Source organism: Leopardus geoffroyi, chromosome X (assembly GCF_018350155.1).
Source record: "Leopardus geoffroyi isolate Oge1 chromosome X, O.geoffroyi_Oge1_pat1.0, whole genome shotgun sequence".
In the NCBI taxonomy this organism is placed as follows: Eukaryota; Metazoa; Chordata; class Mammalia; order Carnivora; family Felidae; genus Leopardus; species Leopardus geoffroyi.
Window position 1 is genome coordinate 59,849,585 of NC_059343.1, and position 23,567 is coordinate 59,873,151.

The window sequence follows — 23,567 nt, forward strand, 5'->3', positions numbered from 1 at the left end:
TTGGAACCATCTTTTTCCCATAGTTTAAAAAGAATTACAAGTAACAGTAATGCTGAACAATGGATGAAATTGCAAACTGGGATGGATTATGGAGGGTTAATGTGGAAATGATCTCACAGTCTTTTTGACAGTGTAATTTGATAATTAGATTTCTAATAAATGTATGAAAAATATTCTTGAAAGTGTGTGAAGGTATGACTGCAACAATAGTCTTCTAACAGGTTTTATTTTAATGTGAAAAAACTAGAAACAAAAATCCACTAGTTAAGTCAACTGGCTTACTATAGGTACCATAATATACTATGTAACTATTGCAAATAATGTTGTGTAATAGTAATTGACATGGATTTATGTTAATGTGGCATTTTAGTAAAAAAAAGCTATTGGATATTTATGAATATGTACACGTCGGTGCATACATCTATGTCTATGCATAATTAAAAGTGTGAAAGGTAATACAACCAAATTTTAAGTGTTTTTTTAATTTTTTAAAAATATTTTTATTTATTTTTGAGAGAGAGAGACAGAGCATGAGTGGGAGAGGGGCAGAGAGAGAGGAAGACAGAATCCAAAGCAGTCTCCAGGCTCTGAGCTGTCCACACAGAGCCCAAAGTGGGGCTCGAACTCATGAACTGCGAGATCATGACCTGAGTTGAAGTCAGACGCTTGACTGAGTCACCCAGGCACCCCTACATGTGGTCTTTATCCCATGATAGGATTATGGTTGTGTTCCATGTTATTCACTCTGTTTAAAAATAAATAATGCTTTTTTTCTACGATTTGTTTGCCTAGCAGACAGAAATTTAAAAAAAAATGTTATTACAGGTAAAATTGAAAAACATGGATTCTATTTTCTCCACTAAAAACATAACAAAGTTTAATACAAATTCTAATACTCAGCTCAGAGCCCTGTGCAAAGAACTGGGTGCACATTTAGATTAGAAATAACAGAATCATAGTGTAAGTTGACACTACTTTACAACTGGAAATTTGACCATATGGTCTGAAAACTGGTCTATAATTTTTTTTCTGCTTTTTTTCTTCTAGACATGTTTGCTACAGAAACATGGACTGTAAATTAGGTAAACAGTAGTCAACACAGTGGCCTGAAATTAACAAAGAATTGGAAACATAGAAAATAGCTATCAATGTAGGAAGAATGAATCCATCCATATACACAATGGATATTCAAAGACTATTTTAAATGATGTGAAAAAATGAATATAAAAATATTTCAAGACTAATTTATTACTAAGGGTTTTGAAACAAAGGGAAAAATAAGAGAGAGAGAGAGAGAAATCAAGAAACAGACTCTTAATTATAAAGAATAAACTTGGTTACCATAGGGGAAAAAGGGTGGAAGGATGGGTAAAAAAAAAAAAAAAAAGAGGAAAGAATGCAAATTATGATTTTATACCTTATATATAAAAAATATATGAGTTATTATACAACATAATTATGTATGTGTTAATGCAAATTTATATATGCATATATGTATACATAAAATTTAAATTTTTTTCCTTATATTATCAGTGCTACTTTTATTTTATTTTGCCTATCAATGCATTGTGAGTTTTAAATTTTTTTTTTCAACGTTTATTTATTTTTGGGACAGAGAGAGACACAGCATGAACGGGGGAGGGGCAGAGAGAGAGGGAGACACAGAATCGGAAACAGGCTCCAGGCTCTGAGCCACCAGCCCAGAGCCCGACGCGGGGCTCGAACTCACGGACCGCGAGATCGTGACCTGGCTGAAGTCGGACGCCCAACCGACTGCGCCACCCAGGCGCCCCGCATTGTGAGTTTTAAATGAATTTATATTCCTTGAATAAAAGACAAAAAGTTATTATTTTTAAAAATTGCAAAAGGAAGACAAAAAATTATATATTTTTAAATAACATATTAGCAAATCTTATAATACCCAGGGAGGAACCTGTGCAAGAAAATGGGCATTCTTCCAATGTATCAGTGGGAGTATAAATTGGTATATCCAGGCCACTTGATGGTACAGCTAAAAATTTTTTAAACACTTCTATTTTTCAATTCCACTTCTATGTATTTATGTGAATACAATAATTCTGCAGCAAAATTACTTACTACAGATTTGGGCTCAATGGGGAAAGTTTAGAAACTATATTAAAGTCAAAAGTGAGGAAACATTTAAAAAAATTCTGATCCACCTATACGATGATAGTGAGCTATGGAAAAATACTAAATAACCAAAGATATTTTAGTTATATTTACAACATAATGAAAAAAATTGAAAGAATACATTTGGTGTGATCTTAAAATTTGTTTTAAATATAGAAAATAAGCAAAAAGTAATCTCTTAAAAGAGATTGTATATATTTGTTGTATATATTTATATGTATGTCTTTATATATTTAATATGTATGTCTTTTTTTCAAGCAACACACCTGTAAAATGAAATAGTAAAACCAAAATACACAGCCTTAACCAATTTCTCAAACAAAAAGAATACTAACTGAGGAAGATGAGCAGGTAAATATACACTCTCTTACACAGTTAATGGACACAAACTTGTGCTTAATTTGGCAGCACATATACACAGTTAATGGGCATAAACTTTATGAAGAAGCACTTGGCAACAGACTGACAAGTATTTAACGCAATTAAATCTCTGCACATGTCAGCAAATGTTCAGCTACAAATGTGTTCCTCATAGAGTTAATCTTACTAAGGAAAAACTAGAACAACTTAAATATACATTAAGGCGCTGCGTTTTAGAAACTGTAGCTCAACCATAATATGGAACATAAAGTAAAAACAAAAGTAAAAAAGAATTTTTAATAATTTGGAAAGATGATACGAAAGACCAATTTAGTGAATGTATTCCATAAACAATACATATTACATTTTTGAAGGTATTATTTATTTATGTACATGTTTTATGTATTCCAATGTCTTTCTTGTCAAGTGGTAGAATTAGGAGTGATTTTTACATTGTTCATGATCAATTTTAAAAAGATTCTATTATGACATTGTGTCATTTGTATCAAAATAAATGCTCAAACTAAATAAAAACTAAAAAGCACAAGTCCCCCTGATAAAATATTGGGAGACTACAGAAATAACAGTAATAGCAAGGTTAAATAACTGTCAAGGTTTCGAACCTCTGATATTATTTGTGTACTTGGTGAGGGTAAATATATACTACCTTTCTGGATATTCATTTAATAAGGAATAAAAAGAAAAAGAAAAAGAAAAAGAAAGATTTCAAACCTTCTGTGTCCTTTGATTCTGCAATTCGCTCTCACCAATGTTCGGAAACTAATATTGAATGTAAGCAAGGTTTGTGCACTATGATATTATGAGCAGCTAGGCTTTGAATAAGAAAACAAAACAATACAAATGTTCAACATCCAGATGTTCAACAAAGAGAAAGCTGTGAAAAGATAACCCCATATCTATATGTAAATACAAATATAGGGATGAATGCATACATCTATTCCTCTGTCAAGCCCCTCCACTGAAACACTAAACAGCCATGAAACAATTTTTAGAAGAATATTTAATGACATGAAACGAAGTTCGAGAATATCTATTTATACATCTATATCTTATCTCTATTATATATTCATGTGTGAAAAAGCAGATATTGAAACAGTATATACATGAAAATTCACATATATATCACATGAAAAATACTGGGGAAGCACACATGAAAATGATTTAGGAATGTATGTGTGGCGATTAGGGTTGATTACTGGGAACATTAATTTTCTTCTGTTGCCTGCAGTTTAATTTTTTCCTGCAATAAAGCCGAATGATGTTTCTGGCAATGGGCAAAAGGGCAATAAGTGGGCACAAGGAAAAGAGGGTGATAAAGAGCATTTAAATCCAGCAAAATAACCTAAAACAGTGAAATACCATTTGCAGCCCATCAAGCTGGCCAAAACGCACACACTCCAGCACACACACACACACACATCAATTACAGTGACTAGGAGACTATGCAGGGGGAATGGACATACTGTTTTTACTAGCTGTGCTGGCTGGCATGAATGCAAATCAGTACAGTGCTTATGAAGGGGCCATTTGGCAACACACAGGAAAAGTCTCTAAAATATCCTGCAAGGATATTTTATTGTGGATCCTGCACGTCCACAATTAAGAAGACCATCCGGTATGCTAGCGAAGATTTGGCTTGACAAGGAAGGATTCATTCGTCAGAGTATGCAGTGTTGGGTTTAAACACAAGGAAAGAACTAGGCACCACCTGAATGTCCAACAAGCGAAAATGATTACAGAAGAGTTAAAGATCCATGGATACACTCTGCAGGCACTGAAGACGACATTTAGGAAGCCTGTTGAATAACATGGAAAGAAGTTCAATGGGTTGTGTTTTGTTTGGCTTTAGTTTCTGAAGAAGCAGATTAAGAAACACCACACACTTGAACCATTCTATAACAGTGTGTTAAAAGGGAAGGTGGGGGTGGGGAGTGAGGAAGAGAGGGAGGGAGAAAGAGGGAGAGAGGAGAGCCTGGAAAAACAGCACACGAAAAAGTGGTTGCCTCTGGGTAGTAGAATCATGGGGAACAATTACTCTCTGGGTTTTCCCTCATCTGATTTCCTTCTCCTTTCTGATGTTTCTACCATGAAATTGTATCACCTGTGTAGTGAAGGAAGCGAGAATGAAGTGCTTTTTAAACCAAAGCACAAGGAGAAAAGGCAGCCTATAATCTATCAAGTGGCACAGATTAGCAAGATTATTCACAACGCCCTTGGTGGGTGTGGGGGGAAGGGAGAGGTGGGGAAGACAGAAGGAAGAAGAAGGAGGGAGGAAGAGGAGGAGGAGGGGATGAAAGGAAAGGGGAAGAGGGGGGGGGGAGAGAGAGAGAGAGAGAGAGAGAGAGAGAGAGAGGAGAGAGAGAGACCTGCACTCCCAGTACAATACAATACACTGCTGGTGGGTTAGGGGGCAAAGAGGGGAGTTGTAAACCGGGTGGGAGCCAAGATTTGGCTCTGCTGGCTGACTGGCTCCTGGCATGTCTTCATCGCAAGGTGGCTTCCTCATCGGTGTCTTCCTCGAAATCCTTGACGTCAGCACTGGTGGACTGCCTGGCCCAGGCTCCCCTTTCGGCTTCTCGTTCTTTATGCGACTTGAATCTCCCAACGAAAATTTTGCGGTAGTTCAGGAACATGCCATTCATCGCATCAATGGCCCGCTCTGCGGACTCCTGCTTCTGGAAGTGCACAAACCCGTAGCCCTTGGGCCCCTTTTCGTCGCAGGCCACTTTGCAGGAGAGGATGTTGCCAAACGCCGAGAAGATGTTGTACAGCGCCTTGTTGTCGATGGTCTTGCCCAGGTTCTTGATGAAGACGTTGCCCACCCCACTCTTGCGGAGCGAGGGGTCCCGCTGGGACCACATGATGCGCACGGGCCTGCCCTTGATGACATCAAAGTTCAGGGTTTCCAGGGCCCGCTTGGCGTCCACCGGTTGCTGGTAGTTGACGTACGCGTAGCCCAACGAGCGGCGGGTGATCTTGTCCCTGCAAATGCGGATGGAAAGGATGGGCCCGGCCGGGCTGAACTTCTCGTAGAGCATTGCTTCTGTCACTTCAGGGTGCAGGTCGCCCACGTACAGCGAGGCCATAGGAAAGTCTGGGTTCCCCTCGGAGACCCTGCTGGTCTCCGCATCCGCATCTGCATCTGCATCCGCGGCCGCCGCAGCCGCCGCCGCCGCCGCCGCCGCCGCCTCCGCCGCCGCCTCCGCCGCCGCGTCCGCCTCCCCCAAGGAGGGCGCCGCAGCCTCCGCTGCTGCTGCTGCTGCTGCTGCTGCTGCTGCAGTGGCGGCGGCGGCGGCGGCGGCGCAGGCAGCTTCAGCCGCGCTAGCCTCCACAACCACTGCCGCCAGGGCAGCCGCCGCCTCCTTCCCCTCTGCCAGGGCGGCCGCCACCTCCCCCCGGGTGCCCTCCGCCACTGCCTCCTCTACTGAGGCCTCGGCCTCCACCTCAGCCTCCACCTCTGCTTCCGCCTCCGCTACGGAGGCCTCCGCCACAGCCTCCGCCACGGTCGCCGCCGCAGCCTCCGCCGCCGCCGCAGCCGCTGCCGCCACCGCCGCCGCCACTTTCGCCGCTGTCGCCACGGTCGCCGGTGCCTCCAGGCCGCTGCCGCGACCTCCCTTCCCGCGAGCTGGGGGGTAGAGAGGCGCGAAAGGACAGGAGGGCGGGTGGCGCGAGCGGGAGCTGGGGCCGGGGACCCGGGGCCAGTCCGAGTCACTTGGGATAGCAAGCGCTGCCAGGAGCGCACCGGTGCGAGTTACCGCAGCCTGCAGCCTGCTGCTGCCGCCGCCTCTCGGTCGTGGGCTAGCGTGCGGGGCGCGGGCGGGCAAGGCGGCGTGTGGTGGGGGGCGGGGGGTGTTGGCGTCTGTGGTCCGGGCAGCTGGGAAGGCTTCTGTCTCTTTGGTTCCCCCTGTGGCTGCTGCGGGGCTGTGGGGCCGCGGGCGGTGGGAGGGGGCGGGGATGGGAGCGGGAGCCTGAGGCTTGGGGTGGGGGCGGGGAGAGTCTTCAGTCTCTCAGGTTCCTGGATATTTATGAAGAGGAAGCCAGGGAAAGGGCTCCACTGTGGACTGGGAAATACGGTTTAGATTTAGAGGGTTGGTTTTGTTTTATCTCCCCCCCACCACCCCCCATAGAACATCTAAATGATTAAATCAAGTGCCTTGCAAGAACGGGTGGGTGGCATTGAGAATACACTTGCCCGGCCTAAACAAAGCCGAGAAAAATGGTTTTCTCACATTCAAGGGTTCTCCCCACTTCACCTCATACACACTTTGCAACATCGCTGCCACCAAGGAAACAACACCTATTCTGAGCAGGACCTGGGGCCAGTGGGGCAAGCTCCCCCTGCAGCCTGCTGACCCATTTTCTCAGACATCCCTCCCCCTTTTCCAGCTCTTTCCCTCGTCTGCAACACTTGCAAAAGAGGGAATAAAGAACACAAGGACATGTATTCATTCATTGATAATGCCATGCCACAAATATTTATGGAGCTTGTGCTGGTCCCTAGGGATACAAGGGTCTGGCAAGCAGGACACATAAGCTGGTTTGGGGCTTGTCCTTGGTAATGGACAGTCTGGGTGGGAAACCCTGTCCCTGCCCCAGATTACAGGAGAACTAGGGACATGGGGTTCTTCCACACATCCCCTCCCCAGTTCCTCCCCCACACCCAGCCTGACAGTGGGGGAATCCAGAACACCCTGTCCTTAGTGCTGTCCTCAATGATACCCTGGGCTGGGGACAGGGCCTGGTCCAGAGCCAAGCACTTGTTCATTCTTGGCTCTGCCTTCGAGGTGCTAAGGTTACTAACATGAATCAAGAAATGCACATCCATGTTCAAAACAAAACCAAAACCCAAAATCTCTAGAATGAGGTGCCTGGTGCCACTTCGTCAGGTAATATTTGTGACAGCCTTATCAAGTACTTGGCACTGGGAACTAAGGGACAGGCCATGTGATAAGTGAGCAGTGAGTGTTGATATATTGGAGGTGTGGGGTGGGGTGAGAAAAGGTGAGCTGTGTGTGTTGTGGGAACAGAGAGGCCACAGGGGGCCAAATGCTGAGGGGATAGACAAGTGAGCAACCATGAGAGTAGAGTATAACAGAAGCTAGGGTCCCACTTGCTCCAGAAAGGAGGACCCTGCCACTAACTCTTCCTGGTGAGGCTGCACACAAGATGAAACCCCCAATGTGAACCAATGTCGAGACAGGAAGGAAGACATTCCAAACAGAGGGATCTGATTGTGCACAAGGCCCTGTGGCATGCTAGCACACACAAAGGCACTTCTGGTCATGCCTAATAATCTGGTGTGGGCAGAGCTCATGGTCTCCGAGAGCATATGGCAGAAGATGGAGCTAGAAGGTGTGGAGCCCTGAAAAGCAAGCTAAGGTGCTTGGACTCTGCACCCAAGTCCATGGGCACCACTCAGCACGTTCAAGGAGGCAATCAGTGGGTGTGATTGGATCCTCAGAGTACAAAATAAATATCAATACAGAAATCAGTTAAGAGAGTAGATCTTAAAAGTTTTCATTACCAGAAAAAAATGTGTAACTGTGAGGTGACAGATGTTAACTAAACTTATTGTTCATATCTCTATCTATCTATCATCTAATTATTGTGTTGTACACCTTAACCTCATACAACGCTATATGTCAATTATAGCTCAATAAAGCTGGGCAAAAACAACCCATCAATGCACATATAAGTGTGCATGTGCCTTCCCCTACACACAACTAAGACAGAGATGAGAGAACAAAAAGAAGACAGTCAGATGTGACCAGTTCCAGAAGAGATAGAACAACCATTCCCTCTGTCTCCCCTTTCCCCCATAAATAGGAGTTTCTCACTTACTGTGAGTCAGGCATTGAACTGTGTGGGCTTTGGGGTCAGGTATAAAAACGACTGAACCACAGTGCCTTCCCTCAGGACATCTCACTCCACTAAAGCTCAGGCTGCCCATACAAATAACAGAATGCCAGCGGAGGGCTATAGGTGCCGCTATGTGATTGGACTATGGTGGCCATGGGATTTCATCTGCCCAGCACATATTGTCTCCTCCCCCTCATTCCTGCCCATCCACATTCTTTGGGTAAATAAAGCCATTTTCTGTGGTGGCAGCGTTAGCTGGACCTAGGCAGTTGCACATGACAGAACAACCCTGAGCCTTCGGAACTGACCGAGTCACTGTGGGGTGTGAGGCAGTGCGAACTTTCCCAGTGCTGGCAAGAAATCATCCCAAGGTGGCTGAGAAGCAGACACACAGACATATACCTTGCCAGCTTGCAAAATCCAGCCCATCGCCCCTAGACAAGGCTAGTGCGAACAAAGGAAAAGAACAGAGGCGTAGGAAAAACACGCTGTACAGCCGATGTTTGACCAAGGTGATCACTGTCACTGCTGTTAAGAGCCATCTCTTGGAGGTCTAGGTTGCTTGTAGGCAGGAGGCAGATGAGAGCTGTGCCTCACCATTCCAGGTGGCCATCCAAGAGGGGCCCGAGGAGGCAGAGGCCAAGTGGGGAAGCCATGATTGCTGGGGGGTAGGGGATATGCAGGTGACAAGAACAACTTCTCCACCCGTTGTTAGGAGACAGAAATGTCAAGCGGGACCAACTGAAGGACCAGGGCTCCACAATATCTCTTCCTCTAGCTTTGATTACAGTTTGGCCCACAGAGCCAACAGAAATCAGTAAGAAAGCAGGACAAAGAGGTTTGAAGAAGTCATGCTATGTCCAGCAAATCCCCAAGCCTGTCAAACCTGAAGACAATCCCTAGACCCCTGAGCCTCCAGCAACAGGAACGGGGCTAGAAGGGAAGAAGGTGCAAGACTATTCCCTGAGACATGCCAACATTTAGAAGTTCAGTTGAGGATGATAAGCCAGGGGAAGAGTTTGAGAAGGACTGGGTGGTAAAAGGGCTGGCCCCAAACCTGACTTGCATGGTCCAGCCTCAGTGTCCTCACTCAGGTCCTGTTTTCACTGCACGTGCATGGGGGTTGGTTTAAAGAGGCACAGCAAAGACTTTGTGTGCTAGGGTTTAGCTTCTCTTTCTGTTTATTTCTCAATAGAGCTTTAAAAGCAGATAGGTTCAGATACAGAGACATTTCAAGAGTGTTTGGAGCCGGCACTGGTCTTCCATTTCATATGGCTCACTTCCTTCTTCCTATCAGGAGGAAGAAATAGAAAGGGGTGGGGATGCAGTTCAGAGAGCAGGGGAAAAGAGTAGAAAAGAACGGAAGAAGGTAGGGGATGGGGGTACCAATGGGGAGAGGGACAGATCAACTCCACGTACAAAAATGAATAAAAAGACCAAAAACAGTGATCTACATAAAGAAGTCTCTTCCCATGAATTTCTCATTGTCATAGCTATAGGAAGGATGCCCAGGGAAAAGACAATGAACACATAACTGTATTTTGGGGTAGGGAAATTGTTTCTGTCAATTCACACTGCCCCCCAAATTCCTACAAATGAAAATAATTATGAGACACAGGCCAACAAAAAAGCAGCCTTAGGCTTTTATTTATGAAGAATTGGAAAGTGTTTGGATGTGCCCTTGTTATTTAGCAAATCATAACAATGATTATTATATTGTCTTGAATAAATACAACACATTTAGCAAACGGTCTTTGGATCCTTATAAAGTGAAATGTTAAGGAAGACAGATGTGTGGGGCAGGGATGGAGTAGGAATCCGGCCTATAGAAATAAGAGTCCCAGGACATCAGGACATACGCAGAAGCACATTTATCACAGAAAGGCTCACATTGGGCAAACTAGAACACAAAGCAAGCACTCGTCATTTGGGAAATGACTGAAGACATTTCAGTGTAGCCAGTCCATGGACTATTACGCATGGATTATTAAGCAAGCATGAATTATGTCCATATGGGTTGATTTAGGGGGACCTCCAAAATATGCTATTATTAAGTGAGAAAAAGTAAATTGCAGAGAAGGAAACAGTACCTGGTCCCATTTGTGTATGTGGCGGAGGGCGGGGGGAGGTGGGAAGATATGAGGTTGTGATCTCATACTTATCCATCTGCCTATTTGACATCTCCACCTGGATGTCCCATAGGCATTTCATCCTTAAATGCCAAAAATGGAACTCCTGAACTTCTTTCACCTCCCAATTCCTACTCTGCCTAACTTTGCTCCTTCCACGAATAGCACAGCCACCCATCCAGGTATTCAAATGAAACAAAAATGAAGAAGCACCCCTATTTCCTTCCTCTCCCACATCTTCCTCTGGTCACTCTCCCATCTTTCAGCAATTCGTATCACCTCTACTTCCAAACACCGCTTGAACCTCTCCAAATCAACTGGAGTCCACCATTACCTCTGTCACGGGCTCTGACATAGCCTCCTAACTGGTCGCCTGCTTCCACCAAACTGCCTTCTCCATTCAGTAGCCGGACTGATCTTTCTGAAAAATAAATGGCTTTTCTTGCCTCCGCTACTCAAAACCCCAGAATGTCTTCCCATTTCACTTTGACTAAAGTACAAACTCCTCAATGTGGCTTAAATATAATGAGCTGCATGACTCAGCCCTTGCCACCCTCCCCATTCTCACTTTTCTATATCCTGATCATTGTGGGACTTCTCAGAATACTCTTGACTGTCTGCTCCAGGATCCAAGCTTGATTCTTTTTGGGGGCTTCTGGCTACCCCAAGCTGTCTTTCTCTATACTTTTGAAATCATGAACAGGTTTTTAACATACAGAAAGTTACAGCGGGTCACAGAACGCTCACCCAAACACACGTCACTTAGGATGAAAAAACAAACAAACAAACAAACAACAACAACAACAAAAACCCAAAACATAGCTGCCATCCCCTTTGGAACTCTACCCAACCGCATTCCCCTCTGTCCCCCGGCCCACCTCCCTCAACCTCAATAGGGCACATGCCTAAGTCACTTTGGGGTGTAACTAAAGGCAAGAGACAAGCAAGTCTTCAGTTTCTTCCTCTTGTTTCTTTTTCTCTCCTCTTACCCCTCACTCTTTCCCTGAGGTCGAGCATTTCTTTGATGACCCTTTGCTCCTTGTCCCTCAGAAGCAGACAAGGTCTGCAAAAAGGGAACATAATTGGTGATATATTTGGGCTCAGGATGGTCATGAGAAATGAAGAAGCCTATACTCCCACCAGTTGTTGTATAGTCCTAAATTCCTGGGCCTAGATTCCTCAAAGAAGATGGGCCTTGGAGTCAAATGGACTTGTAGGCAGAATCCCAGAGCAAAACACTTAACCACTTGGAACCTCAGTATGTGCTCTGAGTTTGAATTTCAGAAACTCTAATTCAGGTTCTTAGGAAATTTCCTTTATAACAAGTAGTTTTGCCCCAGCCCCACTTAGAAGCCAAGAACAAGGGCTCTCTTGACTGATGATTTTTATATAGTGTTTCAGGTATTTTTGTCCCTGGGAATCAATTCTCCTTCCAAAGTATGCTGACAATTTTAACTAATGCCCTTCATTGTCATGATCTTGGGCAGTTTACAGACATGATTTTACAAAAATATACCTATAGATATGCCCCAGGCCATGACTTCCTAGCTTGCTTACCTTGTTCAAGTTCCTTTACCTTTTTCGTTTGTTTCCTTAGCTTTGGCGTCTTCATCCATACAAGGGGATAGTTATAAGGATGAAAAGTGATAATATACGGACAATGTTTTTCACAGTGCCTGGCATGCATTCAATGCCCAACACAAGAGATTCCTTATTAATGTCACTTCCTTCCATCTTGAGGATATCCTTGTTTAGCTCGTTTTTGAAGGCCCAGTGTCTTTCCTTTCTGATGTCCAAGGAAGCCTGGCCTTTTCTCTCTAACCAGGAGCAAAGTGTCAGTTCAGAGCAAGTCTGATCCTCTGAGTGACAGTCCAGCTTAGAGCTGGATTTTACTCTACGCAACTGCCTGATTTGCCAGCCTGAGCTCACTTTTCTTATACCCTCATTCGGTTACCCTGGGCTTAGAAACTTTCTACAATCCATCTATTTACTCTTCCTGAGCTCCAAGGACTTCACGAGTCAACGCATGAAAGCATGCCATTTTTCTGTCGTCAAGAACACCACCCAGAAGATTTGATAATACTATCTCAGCAATATAGGGTATTGAGTCATGAGTGAAGTTTCCCTCCACTGCTATGCATCCCTTCAAGCACCCTTTTGGGGGACATTTTGAACATAAATTACTGTAAGATAATACATTCCTCCAAGTGCTGTAGGATACTGAATGTATTTTGATGTCTCCGTGACATCTCTGGAACACTGCTTTCAACATTCACAATTATGCTGCGACACATTTATGGGTTATGGATGTGTGAGTGGCTGATTCTCAGTACTATGAGTTGTTGAGCAATTTAAGTTCCCAATCTATATAATAAATGTAAAATGAAATCTCCTTCCATATGGTAAAGTCTTGCTAAGGTCATGACAGCTAACCATGGGATTTTCTCCCAAACATACACACCATCTTTTAAAAACCATCTTTAAATAAAAAAGGAAAAGAAGGGGCACCTGTGTGGCTCAGTTGGTTAAACATCTGACTCTTGAATTTGGCTCAGGTCATGATCTCATGGTTTGTGAGATCGAGCCCTGCGTCGGACTCTGTGTTGACAACCTGGAGCCTGCTTGGGGTCTCTCTCTCTCTCTCTCTCTCTCTCTCTCTCTCTCCCCCTACCCTTATCTCCAAATGGATACATAAATAAATACATAAATACATAAGGAAAAGAAAAAGAAAGAATGAAAAACGAAAGAAAAATGGAAAAAAAAGAAATGAAAGGAAATCATGCACATGATAAATAAAATAGTGATGGCCAGAAAGTACAAAAGAGCTTATGATGAAAGCAAAGGTTGGAGACCCCATCACTTCTCAACCCCTTGTTGTGCTTTCTAGGGTAGACCATTTTACCAATTCCTGTTTCCATTGTTCTGGAAGTTACCTTCTTACCTCTAGATAAAGTGCTTAATCTGCTATTTCAGTAATTCATCAACTTCAGACATCATCAAGTGACCACATTCTGCTTACAGAGGAGAATTTAACTCATGGTGTCTTCAGTCTGCCCTCACTCTCTCTTGGTTTTTATACCTTCTTTTGATTTTTGTTTCCTCTATTGGTGACTCTAGTTAACTTTAAATAATATCTGTAACCCTCAGATTTTTGCATATACCTTAGTCAGTTTACCTTGATTTTCTATAAAATGAGTATATTGCCATGCTTATCCTTCCCTTCCCTCAACTTCTTTTCCTCCTTTATATCTTCTCTTCTAATCAGACTCATAATCATTTACATCCACTTCTGGAAACCTAATCAAGTCTTTTCTGCTTTGAAAAAGCAAGACAGCCTTTTACCTTTCAATGAATCTCCAATAATGTTGACCACAGAGCCACATTTCTTCACTGAGTGCAGGCTGGGCCACTAGAAGGAGATTAATCCTAGTATCAAGTTCAAATCCTCCCTTTTACCTTATTCTGTTAATTTCTAAAAGATATGCTGCATTTGAGTTTGATTTATAGTTGACTTATGCATCAAACTCCTTCCTTCTCCTGCTTTCTCTTTCCCTCTCTTTCTCTTTCTCTTTGTCTCTGTCTCTCTCTGTCTCTGTCTCTCTCTCTGTCTCTCTCTCTCTCTCTCTCACACACACACACACACACACACACACACACACACACACACTAAATGGTTGCCAGGCAATTGATCATTAAACAATTTAATCTTATAACAACTTATGACATGGGTGTTATTATGATCTTCATTTTACACCTGGGAAAACTTTGGTAGCAAGTATTTAAATAACCTGCCAAGGTCTCACAGCATGTAAGGGACAGAGTCTGGGATTTGATTCAAAGAAAGACAGTCTCATTCCAGAATTGCTACTGGTGACCACTGTGTTATTCTTCACTACATGTCTTCCTTTTGGTTTATCAGAACCACAAATATACCCAAAAACAGCATATATATACACACAAATATGCTGTTAAAACAGGTGGAACAGTTTATATATGAATAGCGGTTGGCAATTCATCCGCTTCCAGAAACAACCTCCACCAATCCCAGACTCTGGGGTTACACAAAACAATATTGTCTGTTTTTGTTTTTTCTCTTTACATTTCTCTCAAGCTCATAAAAATCTATAAAACCAGGCTCATGTTACAAATGTATAGAAACAGGTTGACATTTTCCAGAGTAGTTTTCTTTTTCTTATTTCTTTTTTTTTTTTTTTTGGTCAAAGTGGCATCATACATTTCACAATTTTCTGCAACTTTCTACGTTCACAGAACAGGTTAGCACATGCGGATCAAGTTAATTCTATTGTATTAAAGTCTGCATTAATGACAAACAAATTTATGCAGCAATGCCCTGATCATTCCATGTTTTATTTTTGCAGACAGATGTCATTTTTACCTTTGCTCCCTTTTCTGTGATGTGCCTTAATTTTTCTCAGCCTGCTTTTAAGAATTTATCTTTATTTTTATTTTCAAGGCAATTGGTTTCTGGTGGGTCTTAAATTCAAAGACCATCTTGGAGCTGTGAGGTTTTGCTTTGCCTCATATTTGGAACATTTTCTACCATTGTATCTTCAAATGTTTTCCTGTCCGTTGCTCCCTTTTTATTATTCAGGGGCACGAATTACATGTAGGTTTGGTGAATCGATAATGTCCCACAGGTCAATGAGGCTCTTTCCGTTTATGTTCGTTTGATGTTTTACTTTTTATTTTTATTTTGTTTTTTAAATTTTTATTTAAATTCCAGTTAGTTAACATACAATATAATACTAGTTTCAGGTGTACAATTTAGTGATTCTGTGCTTCCATACAACACCCAGTGCTCATCATAAGTGTACTCCTGAATTCCCATCACCTATTTAACCCATCCCCCCATCCTAGCCCCCCTCTGGTAACTATCAGATCATTCATTGTTCTCTGTAATTAGTAGCCTCTCTCTCTCTTTGTCTTCCTCTCTCTCCCTCTTACTTTCACCTTGCTTGTTTGTTTTGTTTCTTAAATTCCATATGAGTGAAACCATAGGGTGTCTTACTGACTGACTTATTTTGCTTAGCATTACAGTCTTTAGCTCCATCCATGTCATTGCAAATGGCAAGATTTCATTCTTTTCTATGGCTGAGTAATAATCCAGTGTGTGTGTGTGTGTGTGTGTGTGTGTGTGTGTGTGTGTACATATATACACATACATACATACCACCTCTTCTTTACCCATTTATCATTTGATGGACACTTGGGCTGCTTCCATATCTTGCTATTGTAAATAATGCTGCTATAAACATAAGGATGCATGTATCCCTTTGAATTAGTGTTTCTGTATTCTTTGAGTAAATACCCAGCAGGGCGATTGCAGGATCATAGGGTAGTCCTATTTTTAATGTTTTGAAGAACCTCCATACTGGTTTCCACAGTGGCTGCACCAGTTTGCAGTCCCACCAACAGTACACGAGGCTTCCTTTTTTCCATATCCTCTCCAACAACTGTTGTTTCTTGTGTTGTTGATTTTAGCCACTCTGACCAATGTGAGGTGATATCTCCTTGTAGTTTTGGTTTGCATTTTCTGATGATAAGTGATGGTGAGCATCTTTTCACGTGTCTTTTGGCCATTTGCATGTCTTCTGTAGAGAAATGTCTGTTCGTGTCTTTTGCCCATTTTTTAATTGGGTTATTTGCTTTTGGGGATTTTATTTTAAAATTTCTTTATATATTTTGGACACTAGCCCTCTATTGGATATGCCACTGGCAAATGTCTTCTCCCATTCCATAGGTTGTCTTTTAGTTTTGTTGATTGTTTCTTTCACTGGCAGAACCTTTTCATTTTGATGTAGTCCCAGTAGTTTATTTTTGGTTTTGTTTCCCTTGCCTCTGGAGACATATCTAAAAAGATGTTGCTAGAGACAGTTTCAGAGAAGTTATGGCTGTGTTCTGTCCCAGGATTTTTTATGGTTTGGGGTCTCACAGTTAGGTCATTGATCCATTTTGAATTTATTTTTGCATGTGGTGTAAGAAAGTGGTCCGGTTTCATCCTTTTGCATGTTGCTGTCTGCTTTTCCCCACACCATTTGTTGGAGAGACATTCTTTTTCCCACCAGATAATCTTTCCTGTTCTGTCAAAGATCGACCAGTTGGTTGTAGGTTCATTTCTGGTTTTTTTATTCTGTTCCATTGATCTGTGTGTCTATTTTTGTGCCAGTCCCATACTGATTTTGATCTCTACAGCTTTGTAATATAACTTGAAGTCCGTACTTGTGATGCCTCCACCTTTGCTTTTCTTTTTCAAGGTCGCTTTGGCTATCCAGGATCTTTTGTGTTTCCATACAAATTTTAGGATTGTTTGTTCCAGTTCTGCGGAAAACATGATTGGTATTTTCATAGCGATTGCATTAAATGTGTAGATTCCTATGGGTACTATAGACATTTTAACAATATTTGTTCTTCCAATCCATGAGCATGGTACGCCCTTCCATTTGTTTGTGTCATCTTCAATTTCTTTCATCAGTGTTTTGTAGTTTTTAGAGTACCGGTCTTTCACCTCTTTGACTAGGTTTATTCCTAGGTATCTTATTATTTTGGGTGTAATTGTACATGGGATTGTTTTCTTAATGTCTCTTTCTGATGCTTCATTATTGGTGTATAGAAATGCAACAGATTTCTGTATGTTGATTTTGTATCCTGAGAGTTTACTTAATTCATTTATCAGTTCTAGCCATTTTTTGGTGGAGTTTTTAGGTTTTTCTGTATATAGTATCATGTCATGTGCAAATGGTGAAAGTTTGACTTTTTCCTTACCGATTTGGATGTCTTTTATTTGTTTTCCCAATCTGATTGCTGTGGCCAGCATTTCCAGTACTATGTTGAACAAAAGTGGTGAGAGTGGACATCCTTGTCTTCTTCCTGGCCTTCAGGGAAAAGCTCTCAGGTTTTCCCCATGAAGGATAATATTAGCTGCAGGCCTTTCATAGATGGCCTTTATTATGTTAAGGTATGTTCTCTGCAAACCTATTTTTTGAGGGTTTTCATCACTAATGGATGTTGAACTTTGGCAAATTGCTTTTTCTGCTTCTGTTGAAAGGATCATATGGTTCTTATCCTTTCTCTTATTGATGTGCTATATCACACCAATTGATTTCCGAACGCTGAACCACACTTGCAACCCAGGAATAAGTCCCACTTGATCATGGTGGATGATTTTTTAAATGCATTGTTGAATTTGGTTTGCTAATATTTCATTGAGAAATTTTGCACCTATGCTCATCAAGGATATTGGCCGGCAGTTCTCTTTTTTAGCAGTGCCTTTATCAGTTTTTGAATCAGGATAATTCTGGCCTCAAAGAATGAATTAGGAAATTTCCCTTCCTTTTCTATTTTTAGGAATAGTTTAGGAAGGACAGAAATTAACTTTTCTTTAAATGTTTGATAAAGTTGGCCTGTGAAGCCATCTGATCTTGGACTTTTGTTCATTGGGAGTTTTTTGATTACTGATTCAATTTCTTTGCTGGTTATCGGTCTGTTCAAATTTTCTCTTTCCTCCTATATCAGTTTTGGTAGTTTATATGTTTCTAGGAATTCATCCCTTTCTTCTAGAATGTCCAATTTGTTGGCATATAGTTTTTCATAATATTCTCTTATGATTGTATTTCTGAGGTGTGGGTTGTTATTTCTCCTGTCTTATTTGTGATTTTGTTTCTGTCCTTTCTCTTGTTTTCTTGATAAGTGTGGCTAGTGGTTTATCAATTTTATGGAGTTTTTCAAAGAACCAGATCCTGCTTTCATAGACCTGTTCCTTTTTCTTTCCTTGTTTTGATTGGTTTGTTTGTTTGTTTGTTTCTGTATGTTTTTTTGTTTATTCTGCTCTAATCTTTTTTTTTTTTTTTAACCAGGATTCAAACCTAAGTCTTTTTTTTTTTTTTTTCCCCAACGTCTATTTATTTTTGGGACAGAGAGAGACAGAGCACGAACGGGGGAGGGGCAGAGAGAGAGGGAGACACAGAATTGGAAACAGGCTCCAGGCTCTGAGCCATCAGCCCAGAGCCTGACGCGGGGCTCGAACTCACGGACCGCGAGATCGTGACCTGGCTGAAGTCGGACGCTTAACCGACTGCGCCACCCAGGCGCCCCAATTCTGCTCTAATCTTTATTATTTCCTCCCCTTTGATGGTTTGGGGTTTTCTTTGTTCTTTGTTTTTGGTGTAAGGTTAGGTTGTTTATTTGAAAGTTTTCTTGCTTCTTGATGTAGGCCCGTGTTGCTAGAAACTTCCCAGTTGGGACCATTTCTGCTGCATCCCAAAGGTTTTGGACCGTTGTGTTTTCATTTTCATTTGTTCCCATGTACTTTTGGATTTCTCCTTTGATTTCCTGGTTCACCCATTCATTGTTTAGTAGCATGTTATTTAGCCTCCATGTGTTTGTGGTCTTTTCAGATTTTTTTCTTGTGGCTGACTTCTCATTTCAAAGTTTGTGGTCAGAAAAGATGCATGTTATAACTTTGATCATCTTGAATTTGTTGAGGCTAGTTTTGTGGCTTAATATGTGATCTATTCTGGAGAATGTTCCACGTGCACTTGAAAAAAATGTGTATTCTGCTGCTTTAGGATGGAATTTTCTGAATATATTTGTTGAATCCATCTGTTTCAGTGTGCCATTCAAAGCCATTGTTTCCTTGTTGATTTTCTGCTTAGATGATGTGTCCATTGATGTCAGTGTGGTGTTAACATCCCCTACTATATCCATTAGTTCCTTTATGTTTGTTATTGACTGTTTTATGTATTTGGGTGCTCTCCCACGTTGGATGCATAAATATTTACAATAGTTATATCTTCTTGTTGGATTGTGCCTTTTATTATTATATAACCTCTTTCTTTGTCTCTTGCTACAGTCTTTGTTTTAAAGTCCAGTTTTGTTCGATATAGGTATTGCTCTTCATGGAGATTCTTTTAAATGCGGTATCAAAATTTGGTTTTTAGTTGAATCTTCTTAATGGCCTGTGGTGTTGAACATGCATTCCTGTGCTTATTTCCCATCCACGTATCTTCTTTAGTGAACCATCTGTTCTAATCTTTTGCCCACATCTAGCTTGGTTGTTTTTTTTCCTTCATATTGAGTTTCGAAAGTTCTCTCTTTATATTCTGGATAACAGCCCTTGATCAGATTTATGTTGTACCTAAGAAAGCTTGGCCTAACCCAAGGTCAGAAGAGATTTCTGTTTGTTTTCTTCTGGAATTTTCGTAAGCTTACATTTAGGTTTGTGATCTATTTTGAGTCATTTTTTGCCCATATATAGTATGAGGTATTGATCAATGCCCACATCTGGGGAATAGAAATATCTGATTGTGCTAGCACCACTTCTTGAACCATGATACATTCTACACTGAACTGCCTTTGTGTCTATGCCAAAAATTAGTTGTCCTTACATGGGTGGGTTTATTTCTGTATCATCTCTTCTGTTCTAATGACCCATTTGTCTTTCTTTATGCCAATATCACAGTTCTTTGATAACTGTTACTTGGTAGTAAGTCTTGAAATAAGGTAGTGTTAACTTTACATCTTTGTTCTTCTTTTCTAAGGTTATATTGGCTGTCGTACATCCTTTGTAATCCCATATGAAATTTAGAATATTATTGTCAATTTCTACACAAAATTCCTTCTGGGATTTTGAATGGCATTGTGTTGATTCTATAGATGAATTCGGAGAGAACAGGCATGTTAATTACATTGCATTTCCTGACGCAATGAACACGAAATATCTTTCCATTTACTTGTGTTTCCTTTAATTTCTCTCAACAGTAGTTTCATCCCTAAGTATTTCATAGTTCCACATTTTCTGACGTAGTTGAAAATGTATTTCAATTTTTCACCACTTGTTACATTATATACAAATACAACTGACTTTTGCATGTTGATGCTGTATCATGTCCTGCAACCTGGCTAAACTCTGAGTCTAGTTACTCGTGTGTGTGTGTGTGTGTGTGTGTGTGTGTGTGTGTTCCTTAAGATTTTATATGTATCAGGCCATGACATCTTCAAAGAGAGATCGTTTTATTTCTTCCCTTCCAATCTGGGTGCCTTTTGTCTTTTCTGCCTTTTTGCCCTGGCAAGACCCTTCATAGAAGTGGTGAGTGTGGACATCAGTCTTGTGCCTGATCTCAGGAGGGAATAATTCAGTCTTTCACTGTTAAGTACGATGTTAGCTATAGGATATTTATAAGTGTCCAGTGTCTGGTTGAGTGAGCTCCTTTCTCTTCCCAGTTTGGTGACAGCTTTAATCATGGAATGGTGTTGGATTGTGTAAATGCTCTGTTGAGATGATCATATGGTTTCTCTGATTTTAGTTTGTTAACATAGTGAATTGCATTGTCTGATTTTTGAAAGACAGGTGAACCTCATATTCCTAGGACAAACCCCATTTGCTAATGATGTGTTATTTTTAAAAGATATATTGTTTAGATGTTATTTGTTAACATATTGCTTAGTAATTTTCCATCTTGTCCATGACTGATGTTGGTCTATACTTTTTCTTTCTTTTAATGTCTTTTTTTCTGGATTTTGGTGTCAGAGTGATGCTGGCATGGATAGAGTGAGTATGAACATTACAATGAAGTTATCTGAAAGGACTTATGTTACCTTGGTACTATTTGTTCCTTCAGGGTTTGGGGCATTTCACCAGTGGGCCTATCTGCTGTTTTCTTTGTGGGAATATTTGTAATTATAATTCAGTTCCCTTAGTAAATACAAGACTTTTCAGGTTATGTATTTTTTATTGAATGAACTTTGGTAGTGTGTATGATTCAAGAAATCTGTACATTTTATCCAAGTTGTCAAATTTACTGGCATAGAGTTTTTTCACAATATTTCCTTATTACCATTTTAATATCTGTAGGTTCTGTCTTGATGTCATCTGCTTCATTGTGATATTGGTAATTTGTGTCTTCTCTCTCTTTTCCCTGAACAGTCAACCTAAAGGCTTATTAGGTTTATTAATTTTCTCAAAGTAAATAGCTTTTATTTCATTGATTTTCTCTATTGTTTTCCTATTTTCTGCTCTGATATTTACTATTCCCTTTCTTTACTTTGGTTTGGATTTGGCTTTACCTTGGTTTGAATTTTCCCTCCTTTTTTTTTAATGTTTACTTATTTATTTTGAGAGAGAGGAAGAGAGAATGGGGGAGGGCAGAGAGAGAGGAGAGTGATAATCCCAAGCAGGCACCAGGCTGTCATCTCAGAGCCCGATGCAGGGCTCCATCTAGCAAACCGTGAGATCATGACCTGAGCCAAAATCAAAAGTCAGACGCTTAACTGACTGACCCACCCAGGTGCCCCTGAATTTTCCCTCCTTTCCCAAAGTGGAATATGACATCATTGATCTGGGACTTTTCTTCTTTCCTTTATGTATAAATTCTGTTTCTTTTAGACAACATAGAGTTGGGTCCTGTATTTTTATCCACTCTGACTATATGCCTTTGAATTAGTGTATTTACCATTCACATTTCACATGGTTATTCACATAGAGTAATATCTATTACATATGTAACTGTTTTCTATTCTTTTCACTTGTCCTTTCTTTTTTTTCCTCCCCCTCTTTTACTGCCTTCTCTGGGATCAACTGAGCATTTTATATGATTCCATTTGATCTCCTTCTTTAGCATATCAATTATGTGTTAACAATTTTTAATTGACTTTTTAAGTAGGCTTCATGCTCAGCACAAAGCCCAGCATGGGGCTTGAACTCATGGCCCTGAGATCAAGACCTGAGCTGAGATCAAGAGTCAGATGCTTAACCAACTGGGCAACCCAGGTGCCCCTATGCTTTAAAATTGTTTTAAATGATTACCTCAGAATTTGTAACACCTGATCAAAGTCTATCTTCAATTAATACTATGCTGCTTCGTGCATGATGCAGGTACCTTTAACACAGTTTCTCTGATTTTCCCTATTTCCCAGAGTTTTTCCTGATTTCTCCCTCTGGTCCCTCATGGCAATGCTGTCATTTACTCCGCTTATCAGTATGCTATAATCGTTGAATGCATTGCTATTATTACTTTAAATGATCAGTTAGCTCTTAGATGAGCTAAGAATAAGAACAATGAATTTCTTTCACTTTCATTGATTCCTTTTTCCATGTTCTTCCTTCCATTATGTAGATCTGAGTTTTTGACCTTTACTATTTTCCTTCTCTCTGAGGAACTTCTTTTAACATGTTGTGCACGATAAATCTGCTGTCATTGAATTCCCACAGTTTGGGTTTATCTGGGGAAGTTTTTATTTTGTTTTCATTTTTAAAGAACAATTTCAATTGCTGGATTTTTCTTTCTTGCAGCATTTTAACTATGTCACTCCACTCTCTTCTTGTTTACATGGTTTCTGACCAGAAGCCCAGTGTGATTCTTATCATTGTTCCTCTATACCTAATGACATTTCCCTGCCTCTCCTGGCTTCTTTCAAGATTTCATCCATTGTCTGGTTTGTTTGTTTGTTTGTTTGTTTGTTTGTTTGTTTTTGCAGCCTGAATATAACATTCTGCTTTTTGTTCTGTTTTGTTTTGTTTCACATTTATACTGCTTGGTGTTCTCTGAGCTTCCTGGGTCCATGTTTTGGTGTCTGTCATTAACTTTGGAATATTCTCAGCCATCATTACATCAAATATTTCTTTGCTCCATTTTCTTTTTCTTCTGCTCTTGGTGTTCCAATTATGTTTGTGTTGCTCGTTTTCAATTTATCCTACAATATTTCAATGGTATGTTACTTCTTAAACATTTTTTCTTCGTATTTCAGTTAGTTTGCAAAGTTTCTAAGGACATATCTTCTTTTTTTAATATAATTTATTGTCAAATTGGCTTCCATACAACACCCAGTGCTCTTCAAGCACACTAATTATTTCATCAGCTGTGTCCAGTATACATCAAAGGCATTTTTCATACCTTTTAGCATTTTTACTCTTCAGCATTTACGTTTGACTCTTTCTCACGGTTTCCATCCTTCTGCTTACAATACCATTTGATCTTTCATGTTGTGGTTTTTTTTTTTTTCCATTAGAGCTCTTAATACATTCATGATGGT

The 23,567-nt window shown here is 40.8% G+C and overlaps 1 protein-coding gene across 1 annotated transcript; it reads right to left on the minus strand.

Annotated features, from left to right (window-relative positions):
- Nucleotides 1-3,514: 3,514 nt before the first annotated feature.
- PABPC1L2B (poly(A) binding protein cytoplasmic 1 like 2B) lies at nucleotides 3,515-6,462 on the minus strand. The gene has a single exon (XM_045471635.1). The coding sequence runs from the start codon at nucleotides 5,616-5,618 to the stop codon at nucleotides 5,016-5,018; it is 603 nt and encodes a 200-aa protein (XP_045327591.1). The 5' UTR covers nucleotides 5,619-6,462; the 3' UTR covers nucleotides 3,515-5,015.
- Nucleotides 6,463-23,567: the final 17,105 nt, after the last annotated feature.

What these genes read in the sequence shown, in the direction of transcription:
- PABPC1L2B (XM_045471635.1), bottom strand. Translation starts at nt 5,618, where the DNA reads ATGGCCTCGCTGTACGTGGGCGACCTGCACCCTGAAGTGACAGAAGCA.